Below are 21,816 nucleotides of genomic sequence, written 5' to 3'. Positions count from 1 at the left end.
TCACTTCATCTCTTATTTCAAAAATCAAAGCAACATTCCATGAAAAAGACTCCTAAGTCTAAACCATCCCTAAAGAGCTAAGTGCTCAAGGCATCCAGCCACAGCATGAGAAAGCCTGATAGGATCAAGCCCTATTCAAATCAAAGAGTTAGGATTGACACTAAAAATGCCACCGAGAACCAATAGGGATGTCATAGAAGAGAGTAAAATCTCCTCCTCCTCTGAGGATACTTGTCCTAGCAATAACAGCCCTGGAGGACCCCTACATACTCAGCTAGATGGCCATCAAGGTATATATACTAGACAAGGTATGCAATGGGTGGACCTGGAAGCCATTAAGTACCTCGATGCATCTAGATCTCTAGCTATGCCAAGCTGATATGTCCACCCAGGCATGTGCATGTCGGTATTGAGACCAAAAATTATCATCCAAAGAGCCTATCAGGACATATGTCTCTCATAAAATACACGGATCCAATCAGAAGGAGTCAAGGCACTGAACCCTAAATGATGAAAAAAGAGGAGGAAACAAAGCTACCCACAAGTCCCATGATTCCCTTCCAAATAACCCTAGCCTGCTGTCTGCACTCCTGTTGAATGGATTCCACATCTGAGAAGTATGTGGAGGGATTCCGAAACTTGGACCAAAATACATGCTTTTGATTGTTAAGATATAGCCAAAACTCATTAACATCATTGTAACTCGGACATAAGTCCAAAACATCGAAACTACCACTACTATTTGTTCCTCCATGAGAACACAACAAATCCACTACTATTTGCTCTCAAAATTTGCAAATGTATTTGTTGATATGCCTTCACAGTTATCCCTAAGAAAAGATGTTGATCATGCCATAGTCCTAGAACCTAGCCATAAGCCATTAATAAGGCCCCGTACTGTCTCTCTAAGGTAGAACAGGAAGAAATGGCAACACATGTGCGAGAATTGCTTAAGAATTTTTTTCTCTCATAGCACAAAGAACAAAAACGGTTCATACTGCATGTGCATTGACTACAAAGACTTGGATAAGGGCACTATCAAGAACAGGTTTTCGATCCCCAGGATAGATGACCTATTGGATAAACTCAAGGATGCTCAATTCTCCACTAAAATTGATTTGAGGTCAGGTTACCATCTAGAATGAAAGGAGATGAGCACAAGACAGCCTTTTGCATGGAGAGAGGTCTATATGAGTTCAAAGTGATGCTTGGATCAGGTTTATATAGGAAAGGGAAAGAAAATGTGGTTGCCAATGCCTTGTCTAGAATGTGTACTTACAGTTTATCTGCCGTTTCCAGGAGTGCATTCATGGCATTCAAGAAGAATATATGCAGAATTCAAAGACTGCTCCCATATTTTTGGAGTTAAAGGAGCCTTCAAGCCGTGCCAGATTCAAAGTATAGACTACTGCTTTTGCATGAAATGCACTCATCTCCTATGGCAGGACATGCGGGTATCACTAAGACATATGAAAACATAAAAAAGACCTTTATTTGGGATGGCATGCGGCGGGATGTGGCTAAATATGTCACGAATGCTTGCCTTGCCAGCAAAATAAGGTGGACAGCCAGCTACCCGCACGCCTCTTACAGCCATTATCTATTCCAGAAGGCAAATGAACTCACATAGCTATGGATTTCATCACAGGGTTGCCTTCTACACAGATGGGATAGCAAAACAGGCTCATTTCATCCACTAAGACCCGGTATTCACCATCACACGTTGCTTGGCAATTTACTCAGCATGTTTTTAAGCATCATGGCTTCAAAATTTTTGGGTCACTTTTGGTAGGAGTTATTCACGGAAGTGAGACGGATGGACAGTCAGAAAGGGTGACAAATGGGTGGAGGAATACTTGAGGCACTTTTGTCATGATACGCACAAGTCTTGGGATAAGTGGTTGGCTCTTGCTGAATTTTGTTACAATAGTACCAAGCACCTTTCTATTGGCATGAGCCCTTTTGAAGCAATGTATGGATGCAAGGTTGGGATGCTGCCTTGAATAGCAGACATGGTTGTGAAAAATCAGCAAGCAAGAGTGACTTGGACAGAATCGATGCCCTTCTGCAATTGGCTAAGAAGAATATGCAGGATGCCCAAGCCAAGCAAAAGAAGTATGCAGATGAACCTAGGAGGCATCTGTCTTTGAAGGAGAGTACGTGCATTGGCGCGTCCATAAGAACCGTTATGCCTCACCGAAGGCTAACACCAACACGAAGCTTGCTCACAGGTATACAATCCCTATAAGATCATCCGCAAAGTTGCAGAGGTGGGATATGAGTTGGCACTACTCAGTACCTCCAAGATTCATAATGTTCTCCATGTGTCCTTGCTGAAGCCGCATGTAGGACAGCATGTCCACGTTCTTCCTGAGCTACCACCGATGGATGAGGAGGGTCACATCCTCTATGTGTCGAAGCATGTCATGGGTTTCAAAGACCATATGCTCCGAAATAGGGTCTACATCGAGTATATCATCAAGTGGCAGGGACTCCCTGAGAATGAGAATTCATGGCAGCCAAAAAGCATTGTCTAGGACTACCCCTATCTCCTATCGGTCAGATTAGTAGTTGCTGTTTGCTATACCCTTTGGACAGCCAGGACCTATGGGAAGGGATGGCAGTAATAAAGGAGGAAAAAGGGCTATTTTAGAGGCCCTTTAGAGGTCTTTTAGGTGGGAAATGTGGGGGGACTATGTAAGTCTCCATCCAGCACTCATTGTTGGATACTCCTATCTCTTGCCGCCTCCTTCCTCCTATGTGCTGCCTACACTCTCTCTCCGAATCTCTCTCTATCTCTCCCTACCCCCTAGCTAGTCTCTACAGTCAAAGATCTAGTTCACACATACCGCTAAGAAGGAAGTGCTTGTGGAAGTGGACACCATATTCAAGCAGAGATTAAAGAACATGAAGCTAGACGTGATAACTCGCCCAAAAGATTGGCTCAAAGAGGAGGACACATATACTGAAATATTGACAAGGATCAAAGCAGCCTTGCCCAACATTGAATGGATGGATGGTGATGAGGAGGATGACGATTCCAAGCCAGCTTCTATTGAACAATCTAAAAGTCATGCCATCCTTACATTGAACTCCAAAGATATGCGGATCAAGCTCCTCTGACAATCTTACAAGCTGAAGGGTACAAAAGTATGGATAGCTGAGGAGCTTACACAAGCTCAACTCAAGAATAAAGCAATTGAAATTTGAATTAGCTAAAGTCACGGCAGTTTACCGTGAAGGCGTAGCATTAATCAAAGAGTTTAAATCCAAACCAAAATACTCTCAATCTTAAACTGATGTATGCTTGATTACTCTTTCAAACTATTATGTAGGTACTCTCGACTATCAACATGACTGTTGTACTAAGAACTTAGTACTACCATTTTGCATTTTTTGCATTCTGCATTGGTGTGGATGCTCGTTTAGTAGCTCCACTACCACAACTTATCGTATCAGGTTTTTCACAGTCTCATAGACCCATCGATCTTGCAAAGACTTTAATAACTTTCTTTCTTTCTTTCTAAATAAATAAATTGGGGTCGCTTTTGCACTCCCTATGAGCTGCCATGTGCCCTCCCTACAAGCAGATGTACTAGATGGTTTCTTGCTGTCCTATAGACCTGTTGGTCTCCCATGGACATTAACAGACTGTCTTTCTTTCTTTCTCTCTTCTTCTCACCCTTCTCTCTCTCTTCCTCTCCCTTTACCCCCTTTCCTCACTTCTCACTCTTCCTCCCCCTTCCTCTCTCTCCCTCCTGCCAATTCTATCACCTTCCTCTAGTCTGCCCCTGCCTCCTTCCGTACACTATGCAAGCAGTGGGTATGTCGCAGTTGCCAGACTCGAACATCAATGCTTTCAATCCAACTTCAAAAATCAAGTTTAGAGGATGCAATAGCCACACATTGGGAGGAAAACATGTATGATGACATGGTTGCCCTAGATATGGAAATTGATGCCATTGCCTAAAGAGAAGAAGGTAATTCGATACAGATAGGTCTACAAAGTTAAATACACCTTAGATAAGTCTCTTAGCTGCTATAAAGTTAAGCACTACTTAGATTACTTAACAACTATTGGTTGCAAGGAGGGCTTTAGAAAGGCTTATCAGGCTAAGCACTAGAAGTGCTCTATTATTGATCCCATTCCTCGACTAAGCCAATTCCCACCAGGTGAGAGCCACTGATGGGCGAGATCATCTCTTCTATCCATAGCCAACTAGCAGAGTAAGTCCCCCAAACATTGTCACTCAGCTACTTAAATGACACGTAGGCGCACCGATGATGTTTTCCTCCCCTCATGATGTTTTAGTTTGGTTTTAGTGGTTCTCACACAGATAGTCTTGTGTGTACTCTTTCGCAATGATAGAACCATGTATTTCTCTTTCTTGGCCTCACATCTTAGACATTAGCCTTGGGTGTGGATGCCTGCTTTAGCGTCTTACCTTGTATCTAGCTTTTCTCCAGTCTCATAGACCCTTCAGTCTTTTGACAACAGTAATAAACCCTCCCTCCCATAGAGGACTTTCAAATGGCATACCTTGCTTTCAGAAGCTTCAACATCAAATCCACGAGGTTGGGAAGCATAGACCCCTTCCTGCAAATGCCCATGAAGGAAAGCTATCTTGATATCAAGCTGATGTACCTCCCAATGAAAGTGGGCAGCAAAGGCAATAACAATGCGAATAGTAGTGAACCTGGAAGAGGGGACAAAAGTCTCCTTAAAGTCAATGCCTTGCTGCTGAGCATAGCCCTTAGCAACAAGACGGGCTTTGTAACGGTCCACTGAACCAATACCTTTTCGTTTAATCTTATAAACCCACTTAGTTCCAATAGCATTCTTGCTAGGAGGCAAGTCACACAACTCCCAGGTGTTATTCTGATAGATAAAATCCAATTCAGCTTGCATAGCCTTCAAACAACAATCATTCTCAAAACATCATGATGGCATAATGGCTCTTCATTGCATGTTATAGCAACCAATGCACAAGCAACCAAATTAGCATGCTCTTCACGAACAGCTGCTTTAGTACGGGCTCGCAAAAGAGTATCATGTTTGTTGACGTTTAATGTGTCAAGGAGCCAACAGGGGACCTTTCTGGAGTCCTGGATTTCAGCTCTTTCTTGGTCAAGAGCCGTGCATAATGTCATGATCAAGCTGAGGCATGTCATGCTGTAAATGAGGCTGAATATCATGCTGCACATGTGGCTGCAAATGCCAGTAGATGAAGGGGGAGCAGCCTCAGATGTGACATCATCATCAGCATCTGATGGAAACAAAGGCATCAAGCTGTCAAAGAGATATGGGGCATAAACAATGGGCTGTTTTTCACAGTCCAACAAAGGCATAGTGGAGGATTCATCAAATACAAGCTGAAACCTTGCCTTTGCCTTTGGTTTTATGCTGGGCAGCAAAGGCTTGATCATTAGCCATAGAAGCATTGCGATTTGCACGGCTTGGTTCCTCCTGAAGGAGGAGAGCAACCAGCTGGTCAAAAGAATCATGGTTAGCATTTCCACCTGCAACCAACCTCAATGTAGTAGCAAAGCCTTGATAAGAGTGAAGCAACCCATCAACGGTATTCAAAACAAGCTGAGAATCAGGCACCACCTCATCAATATTAGCCAATTGGTCTTTCAAATCCTTCACATTGGTAAGATAGGCATCCATGTTACCACCCTCTTCAAGCTTTGAGTCCTTCAACTGCTTGCGGAGATAGGCAACCCTCACCTCATTCCGCACCTGATATAGGGATGTAAGCTGATCCCATGCTTGCTTTGTTGTTTTGCAAATGCCAACAGATGAAGGGGGAGCAGCCTCAGATGTGACATCATCATGAGCATCTGATGGAAACAAAGGCATCAAGCTGTCAAGGAGATATGGGGCATCAACAACTGGCGCGCGTTTTTCACAGTCCAACAAAGGCATGGTAGGATTCATCAAATACAATACCCCTAGTGACAAAACACTTGCCCGTGTGGGGCTGATAGAGCTTGTAGCCCCTGCTCTCTCAGCTATAAACAATAAAAATGCATTTGAGAGCTTTATCATCCGACTTTGTGCGTGTCGGAGAAGGCACATGGGCATATGCCAAGCATCCAAAAGTCCTCATGTGAGTAATCTTGGGCTTATGGCCTCAGAAGGTGTGATGGTCTTCAATGCCTTTGTGGGACATCTGTTCACAATGTAATTAGTTTATATAACGGCATCCAACCACACCTTGTTAGGCAAGTGCTTGCCTTTCAACATACACCTAGCACTGATCTATTCTTGTGCTCAACCTCGGGATTCTGTTGCAGAGTATAATGCCACATGAGTTCAAAAAAAACACCAAACTCCTTTGACATATATTCACACCCCCCTGTCTGTATTAAGGTGAGCAATGTGCGGCCCACTCTCATTCTCAACCAAAGCAATGAAATGCCTGAAGCATGTAGAAACTTCAGATGAATTCAATGCGAAAATCCAAGTGTACATGGTGAAGTCATCAATGAATATAACAAAATAATAGAATCCCCCAAGAAATGCAACCCGCATGGATCCACAAACATCACTATGAGCCAAATAAAGCTTGCGTGAGGCACCAACTCTCCCATCCTCGGGAAATGCAAAACGGTGCATCTTACCAAGCATGCAAGGTTCACAAACATGCTTTGAAGGCATATGCATATTGGGAAGATCAACAAGCAAGGTTCACCAAAGCCCCAAAGTTGAGGTGGCCAAACCTCTCATGCCACAAATGGGTATTTTCCATGGTAGAGGAATCAACAGCAAAGGCATGTGCATCTGCAAGTCCATGTATTTGTAATAGGCATCAAGTCTATACAATCCTCTGGTCAATGTCTCAGTCAAGACAATGGTAAAGGCATGTGTAGCATCATACACTGCACATCCACAAGTAGCTATCGCTGAAAAAGAGATGAGGTTCTTACAAATGCCTGGAACATAAAGCATATTCTCTACTGTGAAAAGACCACCAGAAACAGAAGTAAGAGTAACTTGGCCAACACCTTTCATTGTATATGATGCATTATTGGCACATGTTTGATGTATGCTCAAGTGAGCTGACTAACTTCCTGCAGGAAGTATGTGCTTGCTAGCACCACTATCAAAGAACCAGGCATCAGATACATCAGAAATTGTCATGCGGGCATCATGAACATCAAGATTATACTGGCATGTAACCAAGAAAGCCCAATGCTGGTCTTGTGCAAAATTAGCCGACTCTAGTGTAGCTGGCAGTAGAAACGTGAAGAAACGTTTCTTCCCGAAACGTTTCTAAGAAATGTGTGAAACGTGGTAACGCTTTTTGAAATATAATTTATATAAAATACACTATTTTTATCATTTATATATGAAATATAATTTATATAAAATATACTATTTTTATCATTTATATCAAATAATTTATATAGAATACACTAATTTTACATGTTTCTAGACGAAATGCTTGTCAAGATCTCGAAACATTTCTTGTGACACTGGCTGACTTGTGTCTATCTTCAGGAGTACGCTGCAAGACCAAACTATTTCTTCTTCTTGCATTCAAAAAATATTATGCCCAAGTTTCCTGCAATAGTTACATCTCTTGTTATCTCCCAAAGAAGAGCCACCATGGAGTGACCAGCATGTCAATGAGGGGCTTTACCAGCTGAAACCTTGTCTTTGCCTTTGCTTTTATGCTGGGCAGCAAAGGCTTGATCATTAGCCATAGAAGCATTGCGATTTGCACGGCTTGGTTCCTCCTGAAGGAGGAGAGCAACCAGCTGGTCAAGAGAATCATGGTTGGCATTTCCACCTACAACCAACCTCAATGTAGTAGCAAAGCCTTGATAAGAGTGAGGCAACCCATCAAGGGTATTCAAAACAAGCTGAGAATTAGGCACCACCTCATCAATATTAGCCGATTGGCCTTTCAAATCCTTCACATTGGTAAGATAGGCATCCATGTTACCACCCTCTTCAAGCTTCGAGTCCTTCAACTGCTTGCAGAGATAGGCAACCCTCACCTCATTGCGCACCTGATATAAGGATGTAAGCTGATCCCATGCTTGCTTTGTTGTTTTGCAAGGCCGGATATGAGGGATAACAACCTTTTTCACTGAAAGAGCAATCCACGCATGTGCTTTGGCATCATGACCATCCCACTGAATCTGCTCCTGTGTAAGAGGAAAATTACATGTAGCAGTAGAAGCAACTGCTCCAAAAATAACATTAGACCCATCACCTGATGAGCCTTAAGCAGTACCTGTAGAACCAGAGGCGGTAGCTGTAGCACCAGACGTTGCATTGCGTGTAGGCCTGGTAACGAACCCAAGTGAAGAACAACTCAAACCCTTGTCTACCTGAGTGAATCCCAAACACACACACTTTTTTTATAATGCTTTGATTGATTATATTACAAGAATAGTCACCTTAGAAAAGAGACGCTAGAAAACACATCAATTGAAGATCTCAATATAAGCAAAATATACATTCTGATCTATTTGGCGAGTCCACAAGCAATCAAAGAAAGACTGCTGTAGAGACTCTTTGCGGGCTGAAAGCATTCACTGGTCAAAAGTTTTTCAGCCTCCGCTTGGTCTACAGGAACGTCATCGTTTCTACTTTATTTCTTTTAAAGGGATCAATACTGTTGTTGATGTTATTCATGATGATGGTTCTATGCTTCCCTTTTCTCTGCCAGCCACACAATATGGTTTGGGTTCTCATTATCGTACTTTGAGGTAGCAAATCACTTGTATGCTTTCCACTTTGGTTCCAATTCCCCCTTTGGAACTCCATGATCGATTAGAGGACTGTTGACTTCCCTTGGTTCCTCCTCTCGTCCTTTGAGACTATCTCAGATTACTGTGCTTGCATTATACAAAATGCTTTTGCCTCAACCCTGGGTTTTAGAAAGGGGTAATTCTATTTGGCAAATGCATTGGCCAATTAAGTGGTGGAGAAAAAGACTACGGCAACTTTGGGCTTACAAGGTTCCACTTCGGCAACATGTTTTCTTATGGCGAGTACTTCTGGGAATTTTTCCATTTAGATAGTTGCTGGCCCGTAGGCACATTGCTCTTGCTCTATGTCATCGGTGTCTGATTTCTCAGGAGCCTGTGCCTCATTTATTCTGGCATTGCCCGTCTTCTTGACAGTTTAAGGATTCTCTTCGATAGAGGCTACGAGCGAGATTACCGACTCTTCTCTTTGGGAAAATCTTCTGGCTCTTTCGTTTTCATCCACAACAACCAGAGCTTTATTTGGGCTTGTTATTGGGCATTTTGGACTTTATGGACAGACCGCAATTGTAAAGTCTTTAGTGATCCCAATTTTTATTTATTTGCTTTCTTTAAGCGCTCAGAGACTGTCGGCCATGCCATTCAAGGTGAGACAAAATATGCTTCCAGTCAAGAAGCAAGTTGGAGACCAAAGGGCAGCCATGCAAAGTGCCATCAATGCACCCAAACAAGAAATCCCACTGAGTGGGTTGCCAATGACCAAAAGCAAGAGTACTGATATGTGTGACCAGAGATTGAATCATGAGAGCCCAGGGCTGATCACCTTTCAGTTGCTGCCGGGCTGATCATCTTTCAGTAATTGCAGCAACATTTCCCCCCTGTGAGCAAGCATGTGCACCTGGATATTAGTGATATTCAATCCTCCATGCATTTTAGGGGAACAAATTCGGTGCACCGAAAGCACTCTAAGACTTTTTCTGCCATGTTTGGAATGCCAAAAGATTTCCATAATGACAGACATAAAGGAGTCAAGATCTGCCTTGGTGAACATGATCAAAGGCAAACAAAATTGAATATACGCCACAAGAATGGATTGCACTATTCGGAGACTAACATGTATGTAAAGGCCAGGTTGCCAATTTCCAATATTCAAGCTTTTTTCGGAGCTTGATTAGAACCCAATCAATTTGCTGTCGACGAGTAAGTTCCTAGCCCAATGGAGCTTGATTAGAACCTAATCAATTTGATGTCGACGAGTAAAGTTCCTAGCCCATGGAAGCTTGATTAGAACCCAATCAATTTGCTATCGACGAGTAAGTTCCTAGCCCAACAGATAACCAAGGTGTCGAACTAACTGAGTGGGTGGGATGATCTCCCTTGGCCATAAGAGATTGTGCTAGTCTTTAACACGCTACTATGACAGATCAGACGATGTGGAACCAAAGTAGCGAAGGCCTATATTTGATGAATAAACAGTAAGAGAGAAGAGTACTTACAAAAATCAACAATGAGTAAAGAGCAAAGAGAGGCCAAGAAGCAACACACAGAGAGCAGAACCTGAGGCAAAAAAGAGGGGCAAAGCAAGGTCAAACGGCTTGGCAGGGGCGTGGTACGAATGTAAAGGGGTTCGGAATGTAACAAGAGCTTAGGATTAAAGCCCCAGCGAGGTACAGGCTGAGCAATGCATAGAAAAAAGAGGGGAGCATCGAGCTGCTCTGCTCCGCTCCCCTGCACACGTGCACAAACCAAACCGTCAGAATTGGTTAATGCTAACACACGCGTGTGAGCTGCACAAGGGGGAGCCCACCTGCTCCGCTTAGGTCTCTCTCTCTCTCTCTCTCTCTCTCTCTCTCTCTCTCTCTCTCACACACACACATGTATGTATATATGTATATATATATCTATATATACATACACACATCTACATACATATGCATACACATGCCCATGCATGCTCGCGGGCGCACACACGCACACCACACACACACACACACACATATATATATATATATATATATATGAGAAGGTGATGCTTGGTATTAAGTCTAAGCTGATGGTGCAAGGCCTTACACTCGTCATCATACCAACTATTGTAGGGACCGATCCAATGGGTGGTGGATGGGTGAATGTAGTGGTGTGAGGGAAGGACTAGGTAGAATGATGTAGAGACATAGAAAAGTATGTAGATATGTATGAAATCCAATAATACATAACACATCCTACTATTGAAACTGTGTTCTTGCGTAAGAGTTAGAAGAACCCTAACAAGAACATCATAGCACCAATTCAACAATACAAAGGACATTGATTTTACCACGATAATTAACAGCAGCCGTAGAGGATCGGGTCCATTTACAATCCGCTTACCAAGATTAGCATTGTTCCGAGAGCACAAAGCCTACATCAGACATCATATGTCAATTTACATACCCTATGCTAGCTTTTAACATCATACTCACTAAAGTCACATGCAGAGAAGGAAAATCAGCCAAAAGAAACCACACTATAACAAACCACAGGAATACAACTGAAAGTTTTGTATTGCTTTGTGTGTTCCCGAAAACAAACAAAAGAATAAGAATGTTGTTCTTTTCCATTCCTGCGTACAAAGGGAGACAATTAAGCCCTACAATAATAGGAAACTTTACAATTCCACGCTTAGATTGCAACGGCATTTAAAGAGCCCCTCGAGCCTATAAAAGGGACGCATGGTTCTCACTATTTTGTAGAAATAGCATCACTCCTTCATGCTCTACAGTAGAAAGGAGTGCCTTTCAGGTGGGGTAACAAGGAAATTGCAGCCTTTGAAGAGCCTAAGGAAAAGCTATCCTCCAATCCTGTCCTTATCTCGCCAGATCTACGCAAGCCCTTTGCTGTCCAATGTGATGCCTGTGGAAACAGCATAGGAGGAGTGCTTAGGCAAGATCGAAGAGTGGTTGCATAAGAGCAGGGTGCTCAATGATGCAGAAATGTATTTGCAGATTTATAAGAAAGAGATGTTGGCTGTCATACATGCTCTTTCTACCTGGATACATTACCTTTTGGTTGCTGATTTTTATGTCCCAACAGATCACCAATCCTTGAGGTACTCTCTCACTCAGAGAAAGCTGTCAGAAAAACACATGGAGTGGGCAAACTTCCTTTGCATGTTTCATTTTCAGATTGTGCATGTGCCTGGCAAGAAAAATGTTGTTGCTGATACACTTTCAAGGGAGCCAATGCCAAAAGTAGTATCCATAAAACCGCAAGTTTCAGCTATCACCATTGCATACCACAGTGAGCTGGGTGCCATGAAGGATCAATATACTAATGATGTTGACTTTGCAAAGATTTTTTATCAGCTGGCCGAAAGTATTAACCGAAAGTCATGCCCACCATATGCAAAACACAGAGCGAGTGCGATATGAGCAACTAAAACATACATGTGATCCATCTTCTAAGGCATGGTTATCCATGGAGAGAAGTCACGAGGATGCTTCTCACAAAGCACATTCATTTAGAAATGCTGATTGTTCCATTGTATTAGGGGTCCCCCATAAGGCCATAGAGGAGGGCGAGAAGCTTGGTGTCGGATCGTTTGGAGTGTGCTTCAAAGTCACTTTTAATGGGATCACTTTCTTTCCTTGAAGCATCACTTATGCAGCAAAGCGCTACAAAGGAATGTTGCTCACACCCTAAAGTCATTTGATAACGAATATGGAATGCAAATATCACATCCAGGTAGTGTCAGATGCATAGGATTTACAAGAAGCTTACCTTGGATCAACATTTTTACATACTTCAATGGAGGGAGTATTGTAGATATGATTATGAATCTATCCTTTGAGAAAGGGACGCATTGTTGCCATAGTGGAAGCAGTGGAGCATTTCTTTTATTGGCCAGCCATGGATTTCATGTTTGATCTTCCTCATACTCGAGCTGGACATGATTGGATCTAGATAATCATATGTGGATTCAGCAAGCAAGCCCATTTCATTCCAATCAGGAAGAAGATTGCAACGGATCAAATGGCAACAATATTCTTGCATAATATTTTCAAGTATCATGGAATGCCTCAATCCATTGTCAGTGATAGATATCTGTGTATAACCAGCATTTTCTGGAGAGGTCTCTTTGAAAACATGGGCACTAGACTGAACTTTTCATCCTCTTTCCACCCACAATCAGATGGAGAGTCAGAAGACACAAGTTCTACTGTCTTGAATCTTCTCAAATGCTATGTCTCAAAGCATAAGGCAAAGTGGGAAGAGTTTTTGCCACTGGTTGACTTTGCATACAACATAGTGCATTCTTCCACAAGGGAAGCACCTTTGAAGTCGTGGAAGCTCGAAGAAAGGTACCTACCACTTTGCAGATGAAGGAAAAGATCTCTGAAGCAGATCAGTATGTGGAAAGTTTGAATGCAGCTTATAAGAAGGTTAAAGAAGCCCTCAAGAAAAGCCTAGAAAAGCATAAGCGAGCCGCCGATCGTCACCGTCGGAGCTCGTTTTTAAAGAAGGTGATTCGGTTTTGCTGTGTTTTCAGAAAGCAAGACTTCGGAATACGAAAGGCAAAGAAAGGCTGTACATCAAGCCGAATATGAGGTACTATGCGCTCTTCCAAGTCTTGCAGAAGATTAATGATGTAGCTTACAGGCTGAAACCTTTCCATGGGGATGTGCCTGATGAGATCCTTGATGAGAATTAGCCTAAAATGGAAGACCAAAATGAGCTCTTGATTCCAAAACAGATTTTGGCACATAAGGAAAGAACGATCAGAGGTAGAGTTTCCCGTCGTTATCTCATGAAAATCAGAAATTATTCAGAACTCGATGCGAAGTGGATGGAGAAGAAGATTTGGCAAATTCACCTAGGTTATTGCAGCTCTAGCTGGATGCATTTCAGCTCAACCCAACCACGGTTGAGGCAAAGGTCTGGAGCATTGCCTGATACTCAAGAAGGGACGAGCACCTCCACTCCCTCAAGACAGACAGGCCCACGTATCTAGAGGTGACACTGCAGGTCTCACCCGAGGTATTGATTGCTGACAGTATTTCAGCCACAAGACCTCTATGATGAGTATACTAGTCACTCGACACAGGTGATGCCTTGATATATGGACAGACTCGAGCACTCTCCTACACCATACACATACAAATGGAATTTTCCTACAACAACTGTACGTCATTCCGTATGGCTATCTGTACGTGACCTTTTTTGCCCCAAAAAAATTGGCCCCCAAACATTAGAAAACTGCATTTTCGATGCAGTTTTCATTCCTATATGCTATTATGAGCTTTTCCCGACTCCCGCCCTCGTCTAGACACCCCTCCCATCGTCCGTACAGCTGATTCACCTCACGTATGTCCATTGTTGACCGACTTTGCTCGTCTCAAGGGCCTATACAAGCAGCCCTTTGTCCAAGGATTCAACAAGCTTGAAGAAGCCCTTCACAGTTCACCTTGAATTTCCAGCAACCAGCCCTTGTGGCACCTCTGCGGTCTACAATCTACCTGCTCCCTCCAAACATCAATGCACAACAGCAACTACTTGCTCCAAACGTCAAAGTATGGCTATAACCTATGGCTACTCTATTCTCCAATCGTCCAACGACAATGGCTGCTCTCTTCTAAGTTCTTCGGTTAATGGAGTACTCTTTTGCGAATTGTTCCTTTGCCTTATTTGCCCTCTTTTGCGAATTTGCAGCTTGCAGGTCAGATGAAACCGGCTTTCAATAAAATAAAGGCCAGTAAACTGTAAGTAGCTTAGCATCCATGTCATTCACAGCCACATTGCATATCTTTCAGCCACTTCATTAAGTACAAACCCACTTAGAAACAACTTTGAAAAAGAAACTGGATGGAGGCTAGAGTGCCCCTGCTCAATGAGATCAAACACGAGACACCACACTGGCCCCAAATACCTTGGCACGCTGTTCGGCATTTATTTAACCCTTCCACTCTGCTACACTAGTAGTCCAGTGCACAAGCCAGCAATTGGCTTCAAAATGCATCAATTCGAGTGCACCCACTAGCGCCCAACTGCCAGGCAACGTTAAGGCATTTCCTCACATCTATGTCCAACCAAGAGTAGCAATGCATTCTACAAGTCCAAAACAAATGCTAAAATACCCTCAAGGCTTGAAATTCAGCTAGACTGTCCCTCTAAGGATCTTGCAATCCCACAATCCACTAACCGGCCTCTCAGGGCAGCAATGCATCGATACAGTTCTCACACTGAGTAAATGACCTCAATACAGCAAGGAATCCACAGACTGCCCCTCTGACTCCAATCTGGTTACACCCTCTGTAACAGGGTGTCCATTCACAACCTCAATGGCCAAGAGGGGGGATTCATACAACAAAAGAGCAATAATAAACTTCAAAAAGGACAAATGAACTCCAAAAGGAAGCCATAATTTCTTTCTATACCCGTTGTCCATGGCAAAGGGGCAAGCTCTGTCTTGCACCTATCCTCTGTCCAAGACCCCAGGGGTGTAGAAATGGCTTCCAATCAAGGGGAAAGAAGAGAGAAAGTAAGCATACACATTCTGAGAGCTGAGGCTCATGGGTGAAGAAGCCAGAAAACAGTAGAGAGAAGCTGTTCTACAAAGGAAGGAACCCCAGAATGGAAGCAGGAAGTCCCGAACAGCTTCAAAAACCTTCCTTGAAATGCGTGCCAGCTCCAAAACAGCCCGAAAGCGGCAGCCCTAGTCCGTATAGCAAGGAATTGAGGCCGTACAACAATGAGATGGTTCTATACACTTCCCCTTGCTCCGTACCTTAGCAATAAATGCTTCCATACAACCGTACGAAGGCCTTAGAAAAAGAACTTAGAAACAAAGGTGAACGCCAACACAACTCGGGATGCATGAAAATGAGAGCAAGGAGTCAAAACGTCAATTCCGAGTGTTTTTTTTGCTTGGGAGAAGAGTAAAGGACAGGTAGGCTTGCATAAGAAATTGCCACATGGCTCTTCTTTAAAGTCTAAACTTTCCAAACCGATGGATCAGTTTGTCCAACTTTAAAGTCCTAACCCTCTCCAACCAATGAAACGTTAACTTTTCCTTGGGCCCAACTTTTAGACCCCTCTTAGCCTTGCCTTGCCCAACATTGGGCATAGTGGGTGCTCTAGAAATTGAACTAGGGACTTCTAGGAAGTTGACGCTTCCTCTAGGCTAGTCCCCGTGGCCAGTAGGGAATTCTAGAAAGTAGACACTTCGTCTAGGCAATCCCTCCCGGCCAAAATACCCACAAGTTTAGATGCACATGAAATTCACATCCCTGTGACATACCTCCCTGTTGAGACAGCAAACCATCTCGTTTGTTGCTACAAATTACAACAAATATACAACAATGGAAAAGGCATGAATAGCCCATACTAGATAATACATGATCTGTATGATACAACCAGCAATGATGATATGGTCTAGGAGAGCGCGCGATTCCATCCATACATCAATGCATCACCTGGGTGGAGTGATCAATACACTCATCGTAGAGGTTCCACGACAGGCATACTGTTAGCAACCAGTACCTTGGGTGAGACCTACAGTTCACCAGGCAACCTCTAGATATCATGTGAGCTGTCTGTATCATGAGGGAGCGAAGGTGCTACCCCCCTCTTGAGTTTTAGGTAATGCTCCAGGCCTCTGCACACCTATCTTCTAGAAACTCTACCTCTGACTTTCCTTTCACGGTGTGCCAGAATCTGTTCCGGAAACAAAATCTCATCCAGTTCCTCCACTTCAAACTGTTTCTCATCACGCATGTTTTTTGGCACATCTCCTTGGAAAGGCTCAACAAACTCACATGAAAGGCATCCATACTCCCGCATTTTCAGTTTGGTAGACACCTTATCCTTGCCTTTCATTCGCCAAAGTCTTGCTTTCTGAAAACACAGCAACACCCGTGACCCCATCATCGTCTTTAAAGACCAAAGTCACGCCGGTGCTTATCTGCTGCTCTTTTATGCTTCTCTTGAGTTTTTTGCAGGGCTGTTTTTGTAAGCACTTAGCCATGGTATGAGCCTTGTAGGTCAGGTCAAGTCTATGAGTTGAACCATATGGTTGACTTGGGGGCCATATAGGCCACCCTTTGTATTTTCCTCTTATCCATTTGAGCAATACTACTTGCTCCAGCTTGTTGTTTGCTTCCCGCACTCCACTCCTGTTCCATTGCTTCCTCCATCCAACAGTGGTACCAAAGCAGGTTCTCTTGCTCCTACTTACCTTCCCTCGTGCTCTCCCATTGCTCCTACCTGCCATTTTGCTGCAGCTCAGTCTGGTGCCTCATTTCATCGCCAAAAACCTGTTTTTTGAGCAGATAAACAGTCAAACGACTGTTTTTTGACTTTTTAAGTCCGATTTCAACGTTTCCTGAAAATTTTGAGTTGCCCGCATACAAACGACCCTGTCCCGCACCCTTCTAGCTGGAAAAAAAATTGTTTGTAAGGCCGTACGTACCTGTAAGAATCCGTACAACTTGTCAGAAGATGATTTTGAGCATTTTTTAATAGTTTAAGCATATTGATTTTGAGCATTTTTTAATAGTTGATTCTCTCCCTCTTGACTCAGATCTACCTGGTACAGTTGGATTTGAAGCTTTTCACCCTCTTTTATATCACGTTTGCACACATTCCAGTGACATTGAGGTGATTTTGCTCTACAGATTGGGGCTTTTGTGTCACATTTGCAGATTTTGTAGTGATATTTGCTCCTTTTGGTCACATTTTGGGGCTTTTGCAGTATTTGCCCTATTTTATCTTCATTTCCACTACGACAATAGGGATTTTGGATCTATTGCTGACAGCAGATTGCGGGATATTCTTAGATTTACACGGTATTTTGTCACATGGATTATAATCCAAGGCAAGAGTGAGAGAAGAGTCTCCCGTTGATAAGCTGGTTTCTCAGCTTAGGCATATGATTGAACAGTCCATTATGACAAATTTTGGGACTAAGAGAGTGCTCTCCGTGTAGAGCGTCTTATGGGATGAATAGGGCTGAAATAGAAGAGATGGAAAAAGAGAGTGATGATCTATAGTCTGTATAGATTAAGAAGCTCTTCATCACCTAGTGCAATGAAACATTTGGGTGAGAGAACATCTTTTGAATACTAACAAGTTTGTGAAGAATATGTTTCAGTTTATTGAGCAGGTTACTATAAAGAGATTTCAGCAACTTGGTATTCAGAAGAGGATTCTAAGCATGAAGAGAGACTGAAGAGGCACTGCAGGTGAACGTGGGTTACGGGATAGCATAGGACTGGATGGCTATTTTTAGCTGAGATTGATTCATATTTAGTGCTCGATTTATATCTAGGGAGCTATTCATAGCATTGTGCTAACTATAGCGGGTTTCCTTCTATATAGAGGGAGGGTCTCTGCTATTGTGTAGTTCAGTTGAGTGCTCCTCAACTCATGGATGGGGCTTGGACCCAGGCCGAGACTCTGGCCATCTACATGGTGGATCATAGGTGGTGTATCGAAGGTCTTCTAGATGGGCTCAGGTGGTATGGAACACCTGGGTTAGATACGGGCCTATGGATGAGTCGAGCTGTAGCCCACGTGCTCGAGGGTGGTCGGGAGGATCGAGGCGCCTGCGCTATGATTCTGGTTGGATTGAGGATGAGATTCTTGGCCACAAATAGGACCAGATATGCATGGTGTACCTAGGGTTCAATGGCAGGTGAACGTGGGTTATGGGATAGCATAGGGATGGATGGCTATTTTTAGCCGAGATTGCTATATATAGAGATTGATTCATATATAGTGCTCACTTTATATGGAGGAAGCTATTCATAGCAATGTGCTATCTATAGCGGGTTTCCTTCTATATAGAGCAAGGGCCAGTGCTATTGTGTAGTTCAGTTGAGCGCTCCTCAACTGATGGATAGGGCTTGGACCCATGGACCCAGTCCGGGACTCTGGCCATCTACATTGCGAATCATTGGTGGTGTATCACACGTCCTCTGGATGGGCTTAGGTGGTACGGGACACCTGGGTTAGATACAGGCCTATGGATAAGTCGAGCTGTAGCCCACGTGCTTAGGAGTAGTCGAGAGGATCGAGGCGCCTGGCTATGATTCTGGTTGGATTGAGGACGTGATTCTAGGTCAGTGATAGGCTTAGATCCTGCGGGGTCGTGTCATGTGGTATCAGAGCCGTCCTATCACAATTAAATTCAACGCGAGGTATGTAGAAAAGATGTCTTCCAGGTACGCTTTTTTGAGATTGCTCTTGCAAATCTGAATTTCCGCTCATGTATGGACTGAATTGTTGGCTGATGATGTGTGCTCATGATTGGGAGAGTTGTGGAAGAAATAGACATCCATAGGTGTAGGCTCACGGAAGCAAAAGGATGCACAAGAGTGGAGCAAGAAGTGGAAGCCGTCACATCAACTAGACGAATGAAAATGAAAGTACAAAGTACTATAAAAGAGAGCCCTAGGACCTAGTGTCCTAGTGGAACCACAAGTACTAGGTGTCACACTTAAAGTACTAGGTGACCTAAGTGCCAATAACTAAAGCTATATGGCACATACCAGAGCCCAGAGGGCATCAATACGACCGGGAGAAGATGGCCTACAAACCCCCCTCCATGGTACGGGAAAAATTTTATTGTGAGCTTTTTAATGCGAGTTTTTTTTTTAACTTATCAAAGTTTGCGAGCTTTTTTAGAGTCCCATAAAAAAAGGCCTATTAATCAAAAAATAACAAAATAATTACTTATCCTGTATCTACGGATTTATCCTAGGAAATACCAAAGCAATTAGCAATTAGCAATTCTATGGACTAAAAAAGACAAAGCTATTCATCCAAGTAATTTGTATTGCAAGTCAGTATCAAATGATATCATATATAAAAACGAGCCATCACAATACCAGCAAATATGTATTATGCATTCAAGTCTATGGATTGTTGCTAAGGCAACAAAGGTTTAATGAAACTTCAAGTAAGCATATGCCAATTTTCATCTAGTTCTATTATTTGAAAAGGCCAAAGCAATTAGTAAAATGTTCCACATCAAGAAAATTGTGTTGACTCAACACAACAAATTTTGAGCAATATGTATTGCATGTCGATGCAAAAAATAGTCACATCAAAAAGTGGGCTATCATAACACCGACCAAGTTTATATTTTGCATTCAGGTCTATGGATTGATCCTAGGTCGACTAAGGACTAATGAAACATCAATAGTGGAAAGGGTTGGTTGATGAATAAGCATGTGCTGATTTGGATCCAATCCCAATACATGGATGAAGATGTAATAGATATGTTGGCATGCCAGGTAAGGTTTTTGACCCAACTCTCTTTTTTGAAAATCTAGACATGTACACATGGGTTCAGTCTTGATGTGCACATCATAAGACATCAGAGCCTTGTCAGACCCTGTTGTTCTCAAATGGAAAATACTATGATGAAGAAGTTCCACTATCAATTCTCCCATGACAACAGCATGCATAGATTGAGCACTAGCTATTCTTTTTGCAGCCTCCTTAGATATGCCATGCCTCCATTTTGAGGTTCTTACCAATGTGTGTTGAGCTGGATTCCTTGGTATGGATGCCGACCCTCCATGTGCATTACAAAAATTAGTTGGCATCGGTGCCGATCCTTGAGGTACATTTGGTGTCCTCCAGTTCACATGGGCTTGATCCACTATTTGCAATCTAAAACCAGCCTTGATGAGATTGTCTATCTCCTCACTTGTGATGTTTGTTTCCACATCCACCTTTAACACAGATGGACGTTAAGGAACATGCATGATATTATGATATGGGTGCCATGTATGAGTTATATCATCATTACAAAACCACATCCATTGTGCTTTTGGTCCTCCTACCTCTAGATGCTGCCGTTTAGAGTAGAAACAGGGTGCCACCACTCCTTGTGAGCTGCTTTGTATATATCGATTACACTTAACCTTTCCATCTATGAATCCAAGACACTTCACTTTAGAGTTTTTGGAGGTGCTTCGAATTGCCCAAAAGATACGGTGGATAGGCACCTCACAATAGAGAGGCCACTAGGAAGGCCACCTTGTCTCATGGGTGGAGCCGTTGGGGCTTGTTCTCTTGTGGGCATGGTCTCATTCTGAGCTCCTTCAGCTTCCCCTACAGTGCCATGTTTTCCCCCACGATGTTTTCGTAGACTCCCCTTGAACTCCACCTTGCTCCATTGTGGAAGCCCTAACATCCACTCGTTGGATATTACCCTGCAGCTTTATTGAATGCCAATCTCCACCTTCTGGCTCGAACCTAATTTTTCTCGGCCGCCCTCTTTGCTTATAATCTTTGGTCTCCATCACATACCCTGGCTTATATGAGGTGTTTGCTAAATGTATACTTGATGACTTACTTCTCTTTCTTTGGATTGTTACCTTATCCCCATGTAATGGTCTTGGTTCTTCATACATTGATGTCCCTGCAACTGTTTCATGCACCATTTGTGCAACTTGTGCTGGTGATGTACTCCTTGAGGCCACTCTTTGCATCAAGGCTTCCAAGTTAGGACCATCCCCAACATGCCTGCCAATCATACATGCATATTGTTTGGCACTTTGTAATAGGGCATTTGCCATGTCCAAGACGCAACAATCATATAATTGTATCTTTGTCTTAAACCCTTCTCCTACTAGCCAACTACCATGCATGCTTTCAGCTAGATTTGACCTTGGAGTGTGTGCCTCCTCCAAGGAACTTTGTTACCTGTGGTAAAAAAGGTGGTCATTAGAATTGGCTTATTACATTTATTTAGCTTACTACATTTATCTACAAAATACATACTTCGCTCATGAGATTCCCCCAATGGGCAATCCGCACATCCCACCAACTAAACCATATGTCCATTGAAGGAATGTCGGCCTCACGGACATGTCCTGCATGCCACCACTTCCAAATGAGCTTTGCTTGGTTGGTAGCTTCTTGCTTTGTCTTACATAATCTCCAATTCTTACACATGGTGATATGCTCATTCCTGATATCCTCTTTGACAAATTTCCTTGTGTGCTTATGCAAGCTTTGTTCCCAATGGAAGAGACATGAGCGCTCTCTCCAAACAATTATATTGTTTGGACCCCCATTGAAAATGGTTCTCACAGCTATCCA

General features: G+C 43.0%; 1 protein-coding gene across 3 annotated transcripts in view; it reads right to left on the bottom strand.

The window, feature by feature from the left end:
• Positions 1–21,816, bottom strand: part of LOC147881835 (DNA repair protein RadA-like protein) — a 204,861-nt gene that overhangs the window by 31,145 nt on the left and 151,900 nt on the right. For 2 of the 3 annotated variants that reach the window (XR_015543932.1, XM_087401430.1), the window contains exon 11: positions 11,042–11,125. The exons of the other annotated variant lie outside the window; for it this stretch is intronic. Coding sequence is in view for 1 of the 2 variants with exons in the window: in XM_087401430.1 (XP_087257556.1) it covers positions 11,042–11,125 (84 nt within the window). In the remaining variant the exon portion in view is untranslated. The remainder of the gene's footprint in view (positions 1–11,041; positions 11,126–21,816) is intronic. 3 annotated transcript variants of the gene reach the window in all.

The sequence above is a fragment of the Dipteris shenzhenensis genome, chromosome 30 (genome assembly GCF_047967505.1).
Source record: "Dipteris shenzhenensis isolate YYH24624 ecotype China chromosome 30, Dip_SZ_1.0, whole genome shotgun sequence".
Classification (NCBI taxonomy): Eukaryota; Viridiplantae; Streptophyta; class Polypodiopsida; order Gleicheniales; family Dipteridaceae; genus Dipteris; species Dipteris shenzhenensis.
The sequence above is the reverse complement of the archived record's forward strand: the minus strand, read 5'-3'. Positions and strand labels throughout refer to the sequence as shown.